The 16270-nt window shown below is 34.6% G+C and overlaps 1 protein-coding gene across 1 annotated transcript; it reads left to right on the forward strand.

The window, feature by feature from the left end:
• On the forward strand, positions 1–15958 carry LOC145322476 (GDP-fucose protein O-fucosyltransferase 3-like). The gene is made up of 19 exons (XM_080164485.1): positions 1–143; positions 1413–1466; positions 3017–3089; positions 3335–3368; positions 3986–4063; positions 8742–8828; positions 9273–9317; positions 9850–9945; positions 10419–10503; positions 10675–10728; positions 11452–11559; positions 11809–11869; positions 12241–12296; positions 12796–12855; positions 13179–13258; positions 13514–13620; positions 13864–13940; positions 14226–14263; positions 15297–15958. The coding sequence occupies exons 1-19, from the start codon at positions 18–20 to the stop codon at positions 15433–15435; spliced, it is 1458 nt and encodes a 485-aa protein (XP_080020611.1). The 5' UTR covers positions 1–17; the 3' UTR covers positions 15436–15958.
• The last annotated feature ends 312 nt before the right edge of the window (positions 15959–16270 follow it).

A 16270-nucleotide genomic window follows, 5' to 3' on the forward strand; every position in this document is an offset into this window, starting at 1 on the left:
TACACATCCTGACAAAAATGTTAATGTTTGCACTGTTACGTATGAAAATGAAGAATGTATTTAATTTATTTATATCTTGTGGACTTCTGTTTGGATCTATATTGTTATCTATTGTTGTACAGGAATATTTTAATCCACAAAAGGTACATGGTTTTTAAACATGAAAAAAAAATTTACCATCTTGTTATCAACAAAATACTTTTTTCTCACAAAATTAATACAGTTTGGAAGATAAAGTTTTTAATTTATGGGTCAGTTATTTATATGTTCCGTTTCTTAAAGGCTGAATTACATATGGAATATATTAAAAATAATGTAATTTACAAAAAGGAAAACATTATATTAAGTCTAACTTACAAAATCTATATGTTTCACCGTTTGGCCTCTAGCAGCCTTAAAAGTTCATCGATTTTTGAAGTTATTCGTTACCAGGAACATTTTACCGTGAACTGCATTTTGACCCAAAAATAAGGTTCATGAGTAAATAAAATTTAATTATTTCGGAATAAACTAATCTTAAAAATGTAGAGCTGAATCATTATTACTATTAGCTTGTTAATACCTCTTTTAAATATTAAAAAAACGTTCTACCCTGCTCATAGGTGTTCAAATGTGGGGGGTAAAGAGGTGATTAATCCAGGGAGTAAGGGAGGGGACAATGGGCAATTAATTCAATTTAAGAGGGTTCGCTGAAAAGCAATGAAAACCAGATTTTTCAAGAAAATTTTACCAAAATTGTAAAGGGATCATGGTAACCTAATTTAGAACAAAATTAGTTCTAAGAAAAAAATCATTTACTTGAAAATTAAATTATCAACACATCACAATGTAGTAAACATTCTGCAATTAATCACTAGAAAAATCTTGTTTAGAACTACCTCAACCCTTCTGATATATTTATAACTGACCCCTAAATTCAAGTGGTTCTTAGATTATTTAATACATAAATATCACAGTAGAGTTTCTATACATGAAAAGACATTTTCTTGGGAAAAAATATTTGTTAAAACCAGCGATAAATAACAAACTTTTCTGTCTGCATATTCAAAACTAGCTCAGCTAGTTAGCGGGGCATTGATGCGCAAGTCCCCAAAATCAGTAAGAATCTGCTGTATTCGTGCATATTCCCTTTAAGCCAGTCCCCAAAGTCAGAGACTCCTTAAAAATTGAATATTCGATCCATTGTCCCCTCCCTTACTCCCTGTGATTAATCCCCTCAAACGTTAAAATCCCTCATTTTACCCGTCTAAAATTTTTTAATGATTAATCCCCTCAAACCTTTTAATCCCCTTATTTTACCCCTCTCAAACCTGTTAATCCCCTCATTTTACCCCTCTAAAAATAAAAAGCTTGGACGTGTCTGACCTTTTCCACATGTTCCACACATCCTAATTAATTTAAAACTCATTTAGGACGTAGACAGACCCACTCTGTCTGAAGAAGTTTTTGAAGAAGAATTGAACAGGGTAAAACTTTTTTCTAGGGTTGGGCCGGATATCCGGCCATTTTCAATATCCGGCCGGATACCGGATATTGAAACTATCCGGCCGGATATCTGGCAATACAATCTTTTATATTTTACAACAAAAATATCTGTTTTTTTTAAATCTTAAATGGCTGTAATTTTCTTATTATTGAAGCTAGAAGAACAACTTTTTTCTGAATATGTTTATCTTTATGTAAATTTTATATTAGAAATCTCAAAACATAAATTTTGGCGGTGGCAGCAGTACTTCGCAGCTGCCAGCCGCAAACCGACGGTTGGCAGGTAAACGGCAACGGATTTTATGAAATTGTAATATGTCATGAAGATATATAAAAAAGCCTAAGTTTAAAATTTGAAACCTTCAAGTAAAAATTTGCGGTCACAGGAACCGTTTAAAGGTTCCTAGAGACCTGGAGGTTCAGGACTTGCAGGATTATACCTAGAACTTGAAATCGACTTGAACACCTATATTACACATGAGGATGTACGACTATAGGATATTTTAGTATTAGATAACATGAAACGCTTTGTTTAAGTAAAAAAATATTTTTACTTTTTACCTGAATGACCTTACCAGATTTGCTGGCATCCTGTGCCTGCCAGGAAGGAGGTATTAAAAAAATTTCAACTCTCAGTTATGTGTACCCATATTTCGAAAGTCACTCAGTTATAGCCCTCTACCTTTTATACACAGAAAATGGGATAGAAAAAAAAGAGGGGGGGGGGGGCAGGCATTTAACGCCACCACCCCGCCCATCCTCCCACCGTTAGGGGTTGATATTACAGATTGAGGGTAGTAATAGTTAATAAGATTAATTTTTAAGTTTTAACCTTAATTTTATCCTCCTATTATATAAAGAAGTAAGTTTTTTTCGTCTGTAGCGAAGGATCTTGCTTACCGCTGAACCGATATGGTTCTCCTTTAGAGTGAAGCTTCTTATAGGTCCCAGGGTGGTTTTAGGCTGTTTAATTTTTATAAATATTAAGGTTTTAAGTTATTTTTCATCACTTTCATGTCCCTTCTAATATCCCTAGATACTAGGGACGCAGCTGCTATTATAATATAAAACACCAGTTTATGAAGAATTTTTTTTGCGGGTATAGTCCCTTTCGTGGCAACGCCCCTTAAGAAGCGATTATTTGCATTTTCACAGTAGCTTTCATCCTATTTCTAGCCCCCTCGCGGGGGACTCTAACCTTGCGGGGCAATCACCTAACCAAATATAACCTAACCTAACCTAAAATAACCTATTAAAGCAATTTTAAAAATACAACAAATCGCCCCTTAAGGTGCGTTGCTACGAAAGGGACTATATCCTTTTTTGATACTTTAATATGTAGTAATTTGGCCGGTTATCCGGCATTTGAAATCAGCCGGATATCCGGTATCCGGCCAAAAAAATATCCGGCCCAACCCTACTTTTTTCGTTTTTGAATATAATCATTAACTTTTACCATGTAGTTTTTTTACCTTAAAATTGGTAAATATCCTGTAGGAAACTATCTCTTTAGCTCATCTTAAAAATTTAGATATACTCTGGAGAAATTGTTGAGCCAAGTTTTCCAGAAGTGCCTGTCATGGTGTGGTGGACCCCTTTTTCAGGTAATCGCCCATCCACGCTCGATTTTGTTTTAAAAAGATAAACGTAACGCTATTTTGTTTTGTTTGGGGAGGGGGATATTTTTAAGTGGTTATTTCTCTTAGGAGCGCGAAGGTATCCTTCCTCAAAAGGCTCTCATGGACTTAAAATACGATTCAATATAAATTAGAATAATTTCAATCCAACGGTTAGCTGGATCTTACGCTACAGACAGACATTCTGTTACTTTAATATATTTTTATTATAGGGGATACAGGAATCCAAGATTGTGGGAAACACAAGTAATAATTTATATAATATTATCTGGTAAAGTAGTCGGTTGTCTGACTGAGGTTCTATGTTACCAAAGATCTCTGAAAAGGATAACCAAGATGATAAAGTGCATTTTCCTGACAGATGCAAATGTTATACTTTTTTTTAATGACGATGAAAACTTCTTTTATATGATTATCTATTTTCAATTCAACTAGAACAACTACGAATCTTTTTTTTTATAACTTAATGCAACCTGCTAGTGAAAAATAATCATTTTCTAGAGAGGAAAAGGTCATTGGTATCTAAATTAATCGAAAACCCCCTTTTCATAACAAGGTTGAATGTAAGCTTATAAGGGGTTTGTTGTCAATTAATTTCTGACCCTTATCCTATCCATTTACCCATAGGCAGGGAAAAGGGAATGTGATTCTGACAAACAATTCTAAAGGAAAATTTCCCCACAACCCCTTTCCCCTTTTCCTCCCCCTTCTCACCCACCCTTCTTCAGTTACATGGAAAAAAAACAAGATATACTTCCACCTTACTTCCAAAGGTTTCGTGATTTTTTGAAGAATTAATTGTTAGAATATCTAGGCCTACCCGTAGGTAGGTAGTAATTTACTCATATATTGTCATTTTTAAGGTGCTATGTGACGAATGAAAGAGAATTTTTAGATCATCCAAACCATAAAAATATATTCTTTTATGGAACTTCTTTCAGGTTAGAAACACTCTTAATTATTTAAGTTATTTTCAGAATTCTTAAGGTATAAGACAATGGAGAAAATTTTCTGTACGATGTACATCCCCTCTGTAAATTAAGTTTTTTTTTGGTGGAAAAGTTTGGACACTTCAAGTATGTACATGTACAACCAATCACGATTTATTACAAGTAGCCATTGTTTTTAAGCCAACGAATAAGATAACGGGTATATAAAGCGTTGTGTACCGGTAAATTTTACAGTCCAATTTAACCTCCCTTCCGGTAATAATAAATACATATTTAAACCAAAAGGATGTTTTAAACTGCTAAGAATCAAACCTTCTTATGTTGTTGTTGTTGTAGCCAAATGTATCGCCCGTCTATCCATGATCATCGAAGGGTTGGCCTGTATCTAGGCCAAGGAATGTCGCAGCAGCCAGAGGGTCGTTCCATAGTGATTCAGCAGTTAAGTTGGTTGGGTCAGCAGGACAATTGAAGAGATGGTTGGTTGTATGTGATGGTTGGTTACATTTGGGACATTTGTCTTCTATCTGTATTGTATTCTCTGTAACAGCTGACAGGTACGAGTTGAGCATAGAAGAATATCCGGATCTTAGTTGGCATAGCATACTTCTTGTTTGTCTGGGAAAGTCTCTTTCAGCCTCGTTAACTGGGGGGGGAGGGGCGTCTAGAACTTTATTGTCTGTAAGGTTGTTGATGGATTTTCTTACACACTCAGTATGGATTTGTTTAAGTAGTGGTTTATAATTTTGACTGTTTACACCACTTTCTGGAATCATGTCTTTGATCTCATTTCCAAATCTAGTTTGGAGGGTTTGCTTAGTGATACGGCGAGGTGGAGGGCCGTGAAGGTCAACATGATTAGGGTGGTCATCTTTTTGAGTGGCAAGGAGGAATTGTCTAGACAGCATTTCAGAGTGGTCCTTGACTTTCATGATTTTGCATTCTGTGTTAAAGTGATCGATGGGCGTTTTATTAACACAGCCAAGTGCGACTCTCAATGCTTCACTCTGTGCTACTTGGAGATGTTTCCAGTTAACGTCTGCCAGGTTGGGGGTCCAGATAGGGCTACAGTAATTAATTACTGATTGTCCTATTGCCTTGTATGTGGTAAGAATAGTTTCTTTTTCCATACCCCAGGTGGTGCCAGAAAGTGATTTTAAGATGTTATTGCGAGATTTAACTCTGGATTTAATATCGGTAGCATGGTGTTTGAATGTCAACAAATTGTCAAAGGTTACACCTAGAAATTTTGGGTGTTTGACAGTGGGAACAGGGGTGCCGTTGATGGAAATGTTTAGCTGTTCACTGCATTCATTAGACCATGTGGTGAAGACTGTGGCTGTTGACTTAGCTGGGGAGATAAACAAATTCCTTTCTTTGAACCAATTATCTAAGGTGTTTAAATAAGCATTAATCTCTGAGCAGACAGGTTCCAGGTGTACGCCAGAATTGAGGACATTTGAATCATCAGCGTACGTGACTAATTTAATGTTACCTGATGGATTAGGCATCTTACTCATGTATAGGTTGAATAAAACAGGTGAAAGGACCCCTCCTTGTGGTACACCCTGTCTCATTTTCCTGTACCTGGATCTGCGGCCACGAAATTCAACAAAAGTCTGTCTGCCTCGGAGGTAGGCAGCCAAGAATCTTTTAAGGTGGTGGTTCAGGTTAAGTTCATAGATGTCGTTCAGCAGAATCTCGTGGTTGACAGTATCAAATGCTTGGGTAAGGTCAATAGCAACAGAAATAGTTCTCTCAACTGGCCTTGGTTTATTGAGACCTTTTTCGATGTATGTTTTAATCTCTTGAAGTGCAGTTGTGGTAGAATGTCCTTTTCTGAATCCATGTTGATGGGGGGCGAAAGGTATGGATTCAGTAATCTGTGGGAGAAGAATGCTTTCCAGAATTTTGGCGGCTGGGGACAGAAGAGATATTGGTCTGTAGCTCTTGCCTTGGTCTGATGGCTTGCCTGGCTTGAGTAAGGGTATGATGCGCGCGGTCTTCCAGAGTGATGGTATTATGGCTTTGGAAACACAGTTGTTAAAGATATTGGTCAAATACCTTATACCATGTGGGCCGAGATGTTTAAGCATCAATGGTGAAATGTTGTCTGGACCTAAAGCCTTCGAGGCTTTACATTTCTTGATGGCTTCGGATGTTTGCTGGGTGGTGATGATTATTTTCTGGTCCTTGGTAGATTTTTGAAGGTTGCGCAGTGTTCGTCTAAATTGCTTTGTTGGTTTAGATGTTGGTCCTGGTGTGTATTGGCTGTTGAAATTGTTTGCGAGCTTTTTTCTGTCACAGAAAGGTTTGTTGCCAAAATAAATGGCCTGATTATCTGGCTGGTTTGGCTTGCCTGACAGAGACTTGATCGTATTCCAGAGCTTTTTTGAGCCGGGATCACAGGTATTCAGATGTTCCTTCCACTTTGTTTTCCGATGTTCATTGATTTTATTATTTATCTCTTTGTTTAGGTCAGGTATTCTAGGGTCTGCAGGATTGTTGGCTCTGAGGCCATCTCGTTCATCTATAAGCCTGGCTGCCTCGGTGGGAACCTCATGGATGACATTGGGTAACCTGCCAGCTGGTATGAATTTGTTTGCAGCTTTATTTAGGATGTTTCTAAATGATTTTTCAGACTTGTGTACGTCGTTGTTATGTGGAATCCTTGCAAAGACTTCTTCTGTGAAGTCAGTAAAGCCCTCCCAGTTGGCCTTGGATACGTTGATAAATGTTTTGTTTTCTGCTTTTACTCTCTGTGTTGTTGTGTTTAGAGAGATAATAATTGGTAGATGGTCAGAATTTAAAGCAGGTAACACTTTCCAGTCACAGGTAGGTAGTAAGTTGGATGATGCCATTGATATATCTGGTGATGATGAGCTATTGGCTGTGACTCGAGTAGGAGTGTCTTCATTCAAGATACCAAAAGGGATGTCGCCAATGAGATCTGCAATTTGTCTACCTCTAATGTTTTCAGTAGATTCACTATACCATAAAGAATGGTGGCCATTAAAGTCACCTAAGATTAAAGAGTTTGGGGTGGCCTGTTCAAAGATGCTGGTAATGTCTGGAACATAATCTTGTTGGCAGCTGCTGATTGGGGGAATGTATACATTACTGATTTGTAATGCATCCATTCTACCTGGGATGGTTATTGTCAGGATTTCAATATGTTGATCGTTGACGAGTGCTGGAGATGTTATTTCAGTCTGGAATTGGATGGCTCTGTGGATAAGGAAGGCGAGTCCTCCTCCTTTGTTGGTTTGGCGATCTTTCCTAACAAGTGTGTAGTCTTTAATATCAGCGGGTTTTGTGTTGATGGTAAATTTTGTTTCTTGTATTGCTGCAATGTGTACTTTATGTTTCCTTATAAAGTATAGTAGTTGATCTACTTTGCTGGATAAACCATTGATGTTATGCTGTAGGATGTTTAGTTTGTTGTATGGAAGTTGAGGTGTTGGTATAGAGTGGAGGCGGGGGGGAGGGGGGGAAGGTGGAGGGTTTGATGAAGGGGGAGGGGGGGAAGGAAGGGTAACGGGGGGTGGGGGGCAGCAGGGTCCAATCCAGTTAGGTAGCTTTTTTCGTGCATTTGCGTTTTTAAGTTTGGAGCATTTCACATGGAGCCAGAGATTACATTTGGTGCATTCTACGGATGGTCTGTGTTCAGAAATTTGTTTGCTGCACACTGGACAGATCCAGGTAGGACCTGGATTTTGCTCAATGCCAGCCTTGATAAGTAATAGCCGGATCAAACAGGCTGGAAGGGGTTGATCCTTTGTCAAACTAATTAAAAAGATGGAGCTGAGTGTAGAGCTTCATTGTCGATTTTACTGAAAAACCTGGGCCTCTGGTGCTGGTAGTGGATGACGGTGATACTTTGGAAACAGGGCGTAGTTCCCTGTTGTAGGTGTTGGCTCTTGGCACCGATGTTGTTGGTGGTAGATTCGCAGCGTAGATGCAGCCAACGTAGAATCCAACCTTCTTATGTGATGGCAATTGTTGCAGACAATAAATATGTTCTATTTCATCTCTCCTTTACTTTTTAGATGAACTGAAATTTAGTTTCCGAAAGTGTACTTAGCATCCGCGTCCTATCTAAATATTTGCTACTAGCTAAAAAAGCTTCAAACTTCCCAAAAAAATCTAAATTTGAAAAATTAAAATTTTGAATAAATCGTTTATACAATATACATTATATCGCTTTTCCTTTTGGTCGGAGTAGCTGAAAATAGCGTTTGTAATAATTGGGTTATCTGCTGTACACATTTGGAAATTATTGAAGAAATAGGCAATCCATTTTCACCTCATCACTTTTTAGCTTTTTATTGCAGTGGTGTATATTCTGCAAATTTTACCCTGCTAAAGGGGGAGGGGAGGTGGAGTAAAAAAAAATAAGTGGTTTGGGAAAAAATATGTAAAGTTTAAGAGTAAACATTTTTTCCATTTTTTTCCCCTCCCTGGTGAAAAAAACTACAAGAATATGTGGGAGGGGGTAATGAATAAAATAAAGAGCCCCGAAAATGTTTTTCTCCTTCCTTGCTGGAAAAAACTAGGAGGGGAAAAAATATAAAAATTTGCAGCAGGGGAAAAATAATAAATACTGTGCAGAATATACACCCCTGTTTTATTGATAAATTACTTACGTACGTAACTGTCCTTGTTTTTTCAGTGAATATGATCTTCCTTTACCACGACCATCTGGTGTTGACTGGTCCCTGCTTCATGAAGAAAGCCCTAAAAATAATCAAATATTCAGGCAAAATAGAATTGATCATTGAATAATGTAAATTGTAAATAAAAAATGTTAGGATCATGGAAAGAAAACGAAGTAGCCGGGTTTCGTAGTGTTTTCATAGTAGCTTTTGATAGATTATTTTATGTCAGGTTAGGTAAATGCTAATGAAAATTGGCCTCGCAGGGTTAGAAAAAGGAGAAAAGCTACTGTAAAAATACGACGAAACCCGCCACTTCGTTTCTTTCCCTTATCGAAAAGTTTTAATTGCTAACCCTTAATTGCATTTTTACATCGAGAACTATTGGCGTAGCAAAATCAGCCAAGCAATATTTTAAATGTTAAAAGCACAGAAAATTGTTGTACAATATGGAAAACTCAGTTATCTAGGTACATTGTGTATTTTAGTAAAAATAGACTATTGAGTTTTGCTTGCGTTTCCAAAATGATCAATTATAAATATTGTAGTCACGAAGATATGATGGTTCTATTTAATCATACTTCCACATTCAGGTATGTAAATCAAAGTATAAGAATAAGATTTTATATTATTTTTTTAGTGATACAAAAAAAAAATTTGGGGGGGGGGGCGGGTGTAGGTTGTGATAAAATTGCGTAAAGGTGTTAGTTTTAAGGCTTAAAAACAGAAATAGAACTATAATATTCACTAAATATGTGTATTTAAAAGAACTATAGGCAAAAAAAAATTTTATTAAAGTTAGTTAACATAAATTTTAGGAAGGGAGTGAGGTGGGGGTAGTAGTCAACTCGTCTTTTTTAACATTAAAAAGAAAAATTGAAAGGTTTTTTGAGGGGTTCCTTTTTAAGGGAGATTTCTCTTGAGAGGGTGTAGGTGCCCTTCCTCAAATTAGATATAAACCTTCCTGGACCTAAAGAAACTTTAAAACTTTTAAAAACGAACCACATTGGTTCAGTATTCAGCGATATCCTTTGTACATACAAACGGACAGAGAGACATCCGGTTACTTAATAACATTTCTTTGGCGTCAAATTAGTACTTAATGAGTGAATAACTTATTTTTAGAAAGAAAAGTGATCTGAGTTTGAACACACAATATCTGGATTCCATTGAAGATATTACTTCATCAAAGTATTACAAACCTGTACACGTTAAAAACAGGTTCGATTAACCTTTCATCTTCTTGATCAAACGCTATGCTCAAGTCAAACAAACATAAATAGAACACTTTAAGATAAAATAAAAGGATAGAGGTTACGTTACTAAGATAATATTATAGCAGAATAGATAAGTTGAATTGCAGAGCAGTATATTGTTACTTATATCATTGATAAAAGCAAAACAATGTTGAAAAATCTGTCTTGACTATAAATAGTAACATTTCTTGGGTTGCCAATATACTAATCCATGCATTAAACATTTTAAGATTCATTTGGTACGCGAACTCTATTGAATCAGAGAGAGAGAGAGGGGATAATGGGCTGTTTATTACACTAGTTCCTAAAGTCCTATAATAACGCTTTCTTATTCGTTGGCTTAACATTTTTGGGGACTTCAGTCAATTTTGATTGGTTGGTTAATCAAGTTGAGTGTTCAAACGTTTCAACCATTTATAAGTTAAACTTTTTATCCAGGTATATGAAAGAAGAGGGATATGCTCCAATTGTTTATGTCCAGTCAGGCTGTGAAGCTCCCTCCAACAGAGATACTTATGTTCAGGTTTGTATATAAATTTCGAAAGGAATTTCTGGCTTGCATAGAATGTTAAAGTTATATTTACTCATTATGTCTGAAGATTTCCGATAATCCTAACTATACCTATGTTTTATTTTAACTTTTATCTTTTTAAAGCTTTGCAAGTAGTGAACGAAATTGACATTATCTTTTTAGGAGTTAATGAAACATATACCAGTTGATTCTTATGGTAGTTGTCTTCATAACAAGGTAAACACTTTATATCAATAAACCTATTATATATGTATGTTTTAGTTATATAACACCAGCCTTAGGGCTAAGTTTCTGTACCTGGTTATCTTGACAGGGCATTATTCGCAAAATTGATTATTTAACAATGTTTTTAACAATTATAATGATATATGGATGGGTAATAAAAAATAAACCATCATGTTTTTAAAAATTGTAATTATAAATATATAATATATATGATATTTATTTATTTATGCCCTGATGGCGGAAAATTGTCCAAGATCAGTGGAATGTTGTGGATCTGCGGTTAATAATAAATTTGATTTGATTGATTTGACTAACTATATATGCTATGTTTCAAAGAAAATGATTTTAATAAAATAAGATCTTAGTTTTGCCTTGAATTTGAATTTAAATTATTTATTTCAACTTACATTAAACTTTTACTTCTTTTTTAAAAGCCTATCTCCTTTATAACAAACTAGCGGCTAAGGCCATAGTGGCTTCAAGGGGTCATGAGGTGGGGGGGGGGGGGGGTTATAGGGAAATCTTTTGCCGATTTCTCTTGGGATAGTACCGTAACCTAGAATAGCTATAAACCTTCCCATGCCCTATGTGAAGCTAAACTGTAAAAGAGAACCATTTCGGTTCAGCAATTAGCGACAGACAGACAGAGATCTTGTTACTTTTTATATTACATTTTCATTCATTAATAGCTCCAAACATTCTTTTTAACTTAAGGAACTTCCGAGTGAGATGGTCGGAAGTGAGCAAATGGATAACAAAGATTTCTTCAACCTGCTGTCAAGATACAAGTTTGTTCTCAGCATGGAAAATGCTATTTGTCCGGTACGTTCAGGTTTAGAAAAAAAGGCAGTATTTTGCTAGCTAAGTTATTCCATAATTCAAAATGTCTGTTGTTTGTCCCTATATAATAGTAAGATGAAATGAGGACTGTATCTTGTGAAGATTCCTAAGATTTTCCTTCCTTCAGATTTTACCCTCCAACCTCCCCCTCTCCCTTAAAAAAAGCTTGGCTTTTATCAAGCTTAATGTCAAGATAATTCAACAAATACCTAAGTGTTTTTTTCTGACTAGGATTATGTAACCGAGAAATATTGGAGAACCTTAAGCATTGGCTCCATTCCTATTTATATGGGTAAGATTAACTTTGTATATTGTGTATCTGTGTAACTGTTTTCTGTTGAAATATTGGTGTAAAAAAAAAAAAATGTAAAGCGCACTAGGATCACTGTTTATTTGTCATTAATTAAAATAAAGGGGTTGGGGTTTCGGTGGTTCAAAAATAGAAAGGTTTTAGTATAATTACTGTGTATTTAAATTGCGACGGCGCATATTGCTTATAGGGGCTTCTTAAAATGAAGAACTCAATCGGTTGAGAGGTAATCGAGATCTTAACGATAAAAAAAAACCTACTACTTAACATAATAGGAAATTTGATGTATTTTGACTAATAGATGCAGGTAATTTGAACAAATTTTATATGTGAAAAGGAAAAATGTTTTTAAGGTGCTCCCAATATTGAAGATTTCTTACCAAACAATAAATCTGCAATTCTTACCAAGGTTAGTTATATTTTATTATTTGGTTCTATTGATTTGTTCATGGCTATAATTTGACAGGGATATTGGACTTGTGTACACTTGTACCCCTAGTTTCATAAATACTTGGGACACTTTTATAAACTCTTGAAGTTGACTTATTGTTTTAAAACAGCACTTTTAAACCAACTTTTGTAAATAAAAAAGGATAGCTTTGTTTAACCTCATTGCAATTAGGGGATGTACACAATGTACATCAATTTATCTCCATTGTCCTGTTCAATGAGATCTCTGACAAAATAAGCAAGTGATATAGAATTAAAGAAACTGTTTTTATGACCTTCTGTAAGCTTTGTATAGTATGGATCCAATGGGATAAGACGTATTTTTAAACTCTTGGAAATTGTATAAAAGATTCAGTCCACCCTCAATTTTAAGTAAAGGACAGATAATCCTGTAAAACTTTCCCTAAAAAAATGTTTTGTGAGATGTTTCAAAGGGTTGATAAATATTTTGATTGTAGGATTATGAAACTCCCGAGGAAGTTGCTAAAGTTATTAGATACTTAAATCATGATGATAAGGTCAGTATTCATTCATATATCTATCTAATAATATAGCCTTGCATTGTTAGGGCATCGCAGGTATAGACCCTACAGGGTTAGAGCCCACTACATGGTTTGGAGCAACCCCCTACCCCCAGGTTTTTAGCAAAGATAAAATTGCCACACCCCTTCCCATTATTTTCAATTTATTTTAAAAATAAGTTCAAGGGTTTCAGTGCCCGATTAGCACTGTGGGAAAACACTCAAATATTATTTTTTAGGAATATTATAAATTATGCTTTCCCTTCTGCCATGAAAAGTATGAGCATAAACAAAAATGATGATCAAATTTTACATTTTAGGCCTATGAAGAATATTTGCAGCACAAAACCCACTCAAAAATTCACAACATTTGGCTTAAAAATCAAGTTCAGGATAGAAAGTAAGTTTTTAAATAGCAAATCAGCTGTATTATGTCTAGGGTATTTAAGTTCGATTATCCTTTACTCTTTATCTTTGGAAATAAAGAAAATATTTCTCACAATGAATGCAATTTACACCCAGACGCTCTGTACGTAAACTTATACAATTGCATAATAGAAATACATTAAAAAATCAAAAGGTGTTTCAGCAAAAATACCATTTAATTTATGCATATTAAGTGTGACTTAAGTGTAGCAAATATTTTGTAATTCAGGTGGGGTGTTAGTACAGAACAGCAGATGGAATTAGGCAACTCTGTAAAACATTTTCAGTGCATGATTTGCAATAGAATTGCTGACAATCAAAAATATTCTTCTAAAGGTAGATTATTTATATTAAGGCTTCAGAGTCAACATCAGCCGAATATTTTAAAGCGGTTTGACTATATATTGCATGAGGGGGGAAAAACTGCAGATTTCAACGCCTAAACGATATTCTAAGTAAATAAAATATGAATATACTTAAACTTTAACACAACAAAGACAAAGTAGTCCACAATTAGCGGAGCAGTAACTCTATAACCATTTCAAGAAAATTTAAAAGCTTGTTAACGTTTTTATTTAGGATTTAGGCCAGCTGTTTATAGAGCAGATTCATCTCACTACGGATGTCCTGCTCCTAAGAATCCTCTTACTAATCAGGTAAGATTTCATTTATTTGTCTGTAACGAAGAGTATCGTTAACCGCTGAACCCATATGGTTATCTTTTAAAGTGAAGCTTCTTTTAGGTTCAAAGAAGGTTTATGGGAAAGGTATCTCAAGCCTCCCAAGCTTATAGGGTCGAAAATTATTGGTTAAAAAGTTTAAACATGAAGAGTTTAAACTAACCAATCAAGATTTGATGAAAGTTGCAAGCCAATAAATAAGAGGGCATCTTTACAAAACTTTGGGTCCTATAACTGTTTTTATTTTTGTTTTATTTTAAGGTTGACTATAATGATTGGTATTTTCAAGATTATCTAAGGTAAAATATATTATTGTTATATTAATGAAGTTATTATTACTTGGATCATACACCAGATTATCATGTACTCTAATAAAAGTGAAACTTGTAGCTGGCTAAAATAACGATCCACCCCCTTAAGAAATTAGTTCCTTTTGCTGCTATGTATAATGCATGACACTTTGAGTAAAAGCAGAGGAAATTACAATGAAAAATGCGCAGTTCATTTAATGCAAATGTCGTGCAATCAAAGATTATGCTTAGGAACAAACAAATCTTTGTTCTATTCTATTTTTTAGTAGCAAAGTTACTCTATAATTCACTTTCTCTGTCAGTTCGTCAGTCAGTCTGTAACGATATGGAGGAAATGTGATTTTCTCGGCTGCTATTTAAGATAAACTGCTGATTTTTTGGAGATAAGATATCCCATATTATCAAAGAGCATCCATCATATTACTTGATTAGTTCGTTTGTCTGACGGTAATGCTACAAAAGACATTTTCTATTGTTTGATAATCACATTTTCTTTTCTTTTTCATGATATCTGAACATCTCTTCTATAATATTTTTCTAAACTAGATTTTTGTGCTTCGCTTCAAATGGATTTTGTCATCCTAGTTGATTTATTTTTGTATATCATATTATCATGCTTTTAGCATCTTATCATCATTTATTTCTATGAAAACTCGATCAACTTGATTTGCGTTAGTTTTAATTATAGCGTAGTTACTCTATAATTACCTCCATAATTCTTGAAATTGTTGTTTTTGCAATAATCATTATTTATACAGACAATTAAAACAAAATTTTTCGTTTTTCGCCGCTATTTTTGTATGTACTTGACCCTATTGGTAGCGTAGCTACTTTATGGTTATGTCGTGTCTTTTCGTTTGTCTCAATATGTCTTCTTAAATATCTTAAAATCAGTATGTTGTGTTGTTTGACAATTTGCTGTTTATTTTTATCAAAATAACTTGTCTTTAATGTGCTACTTAATGAATATTGTATTCGCTTATTGCTGCGCTACTTATGAAGACAATTCTTCCTGTTTTAGGATGAAAACAACAGCCAAACATCTGAGGTCCATAGTAACAAACAGAATCAGTATCAGTGACGAGGATCTTAGAACAAAAATTCGTCAAGATTGGACCACAGAATTTATGCTCTTGGTTCAAAACAAAAAATCTCTCTAAAAGTGAATCTTAAAATTTACAAGCAAACAGTGCAAAAATCTATTATTTTAATCATAAATTTACATGTGATCTCAAATTTACATTTACTGTATATATATTATAAATATGCTCATAACGAAAAGTAAGAAACTCTTGCTTTGAACAAATCTGTGATTTTAATTGTGTATTTGGATCTTTTTAAATATGTGATATTAGTGACCTTTTTTAAAAAACATTATTGTTTTTAAGTTGTACATAAAAAATATATTACAAAAAATATCGGGTATAGTCCCGACTCTTAAAGAGCGTTTCGTCGTATTTTAACAGTAGCTTTTTTCTATTTCTAGGACCTGTGTGGGCTTAAACCCTGCGGGTTCTAACCTAAACTAAAATAACCTCTCAAAACTATACTCTTAAAATATGAAGAAACGCCATTTAAGAAGAGTTGTCATAAAATAACTATACCAAAAATATCTTGTTAAAGTTAAACAAAAAAGAACAATTTAATAAATCTAATAATAAAATAAACAATTTTCAAAATGAATTTTATTTTCATAATTCCTTTAACCTAATTAATTTTAATCCATTAAGGGGGGGGGGGGAAAGTTTTGACACATTTGCGTAAACAGGGAGTATAGGCTTTATCTTTGGACTGAGAGTATAGGTTATTAGGGATAAAATCATTCTTATATGATGAATTTTCCCAAGTTTTAAGATTTTTTGGATAGGCCTCCAGGTTCCGGAGCTCCAGGCCTCCAGGTCCTCTCTGTACAGGTAAAAATGAAAAAAAAATTTGTTTTGAAGAGTTAGAAGTCAACTTATGAAACAAAATATGCGTTTTTTCTTCAAATATGTG

The sequence above is a fragment of the Acartia tonsa genome, chromosome 6, assembly GCF_053477335.1.
Source record: "Acartia tonsa isolate MP-2025a chromosome 6, ASM5347733v1, whole genome shotgun sequence".
Lineage (NCBI taxonomy): Eukaryota > Metazoa > Arthropoda > Copepoda > Calanoida > Acartiidae > Acartia > Acartia tonsa.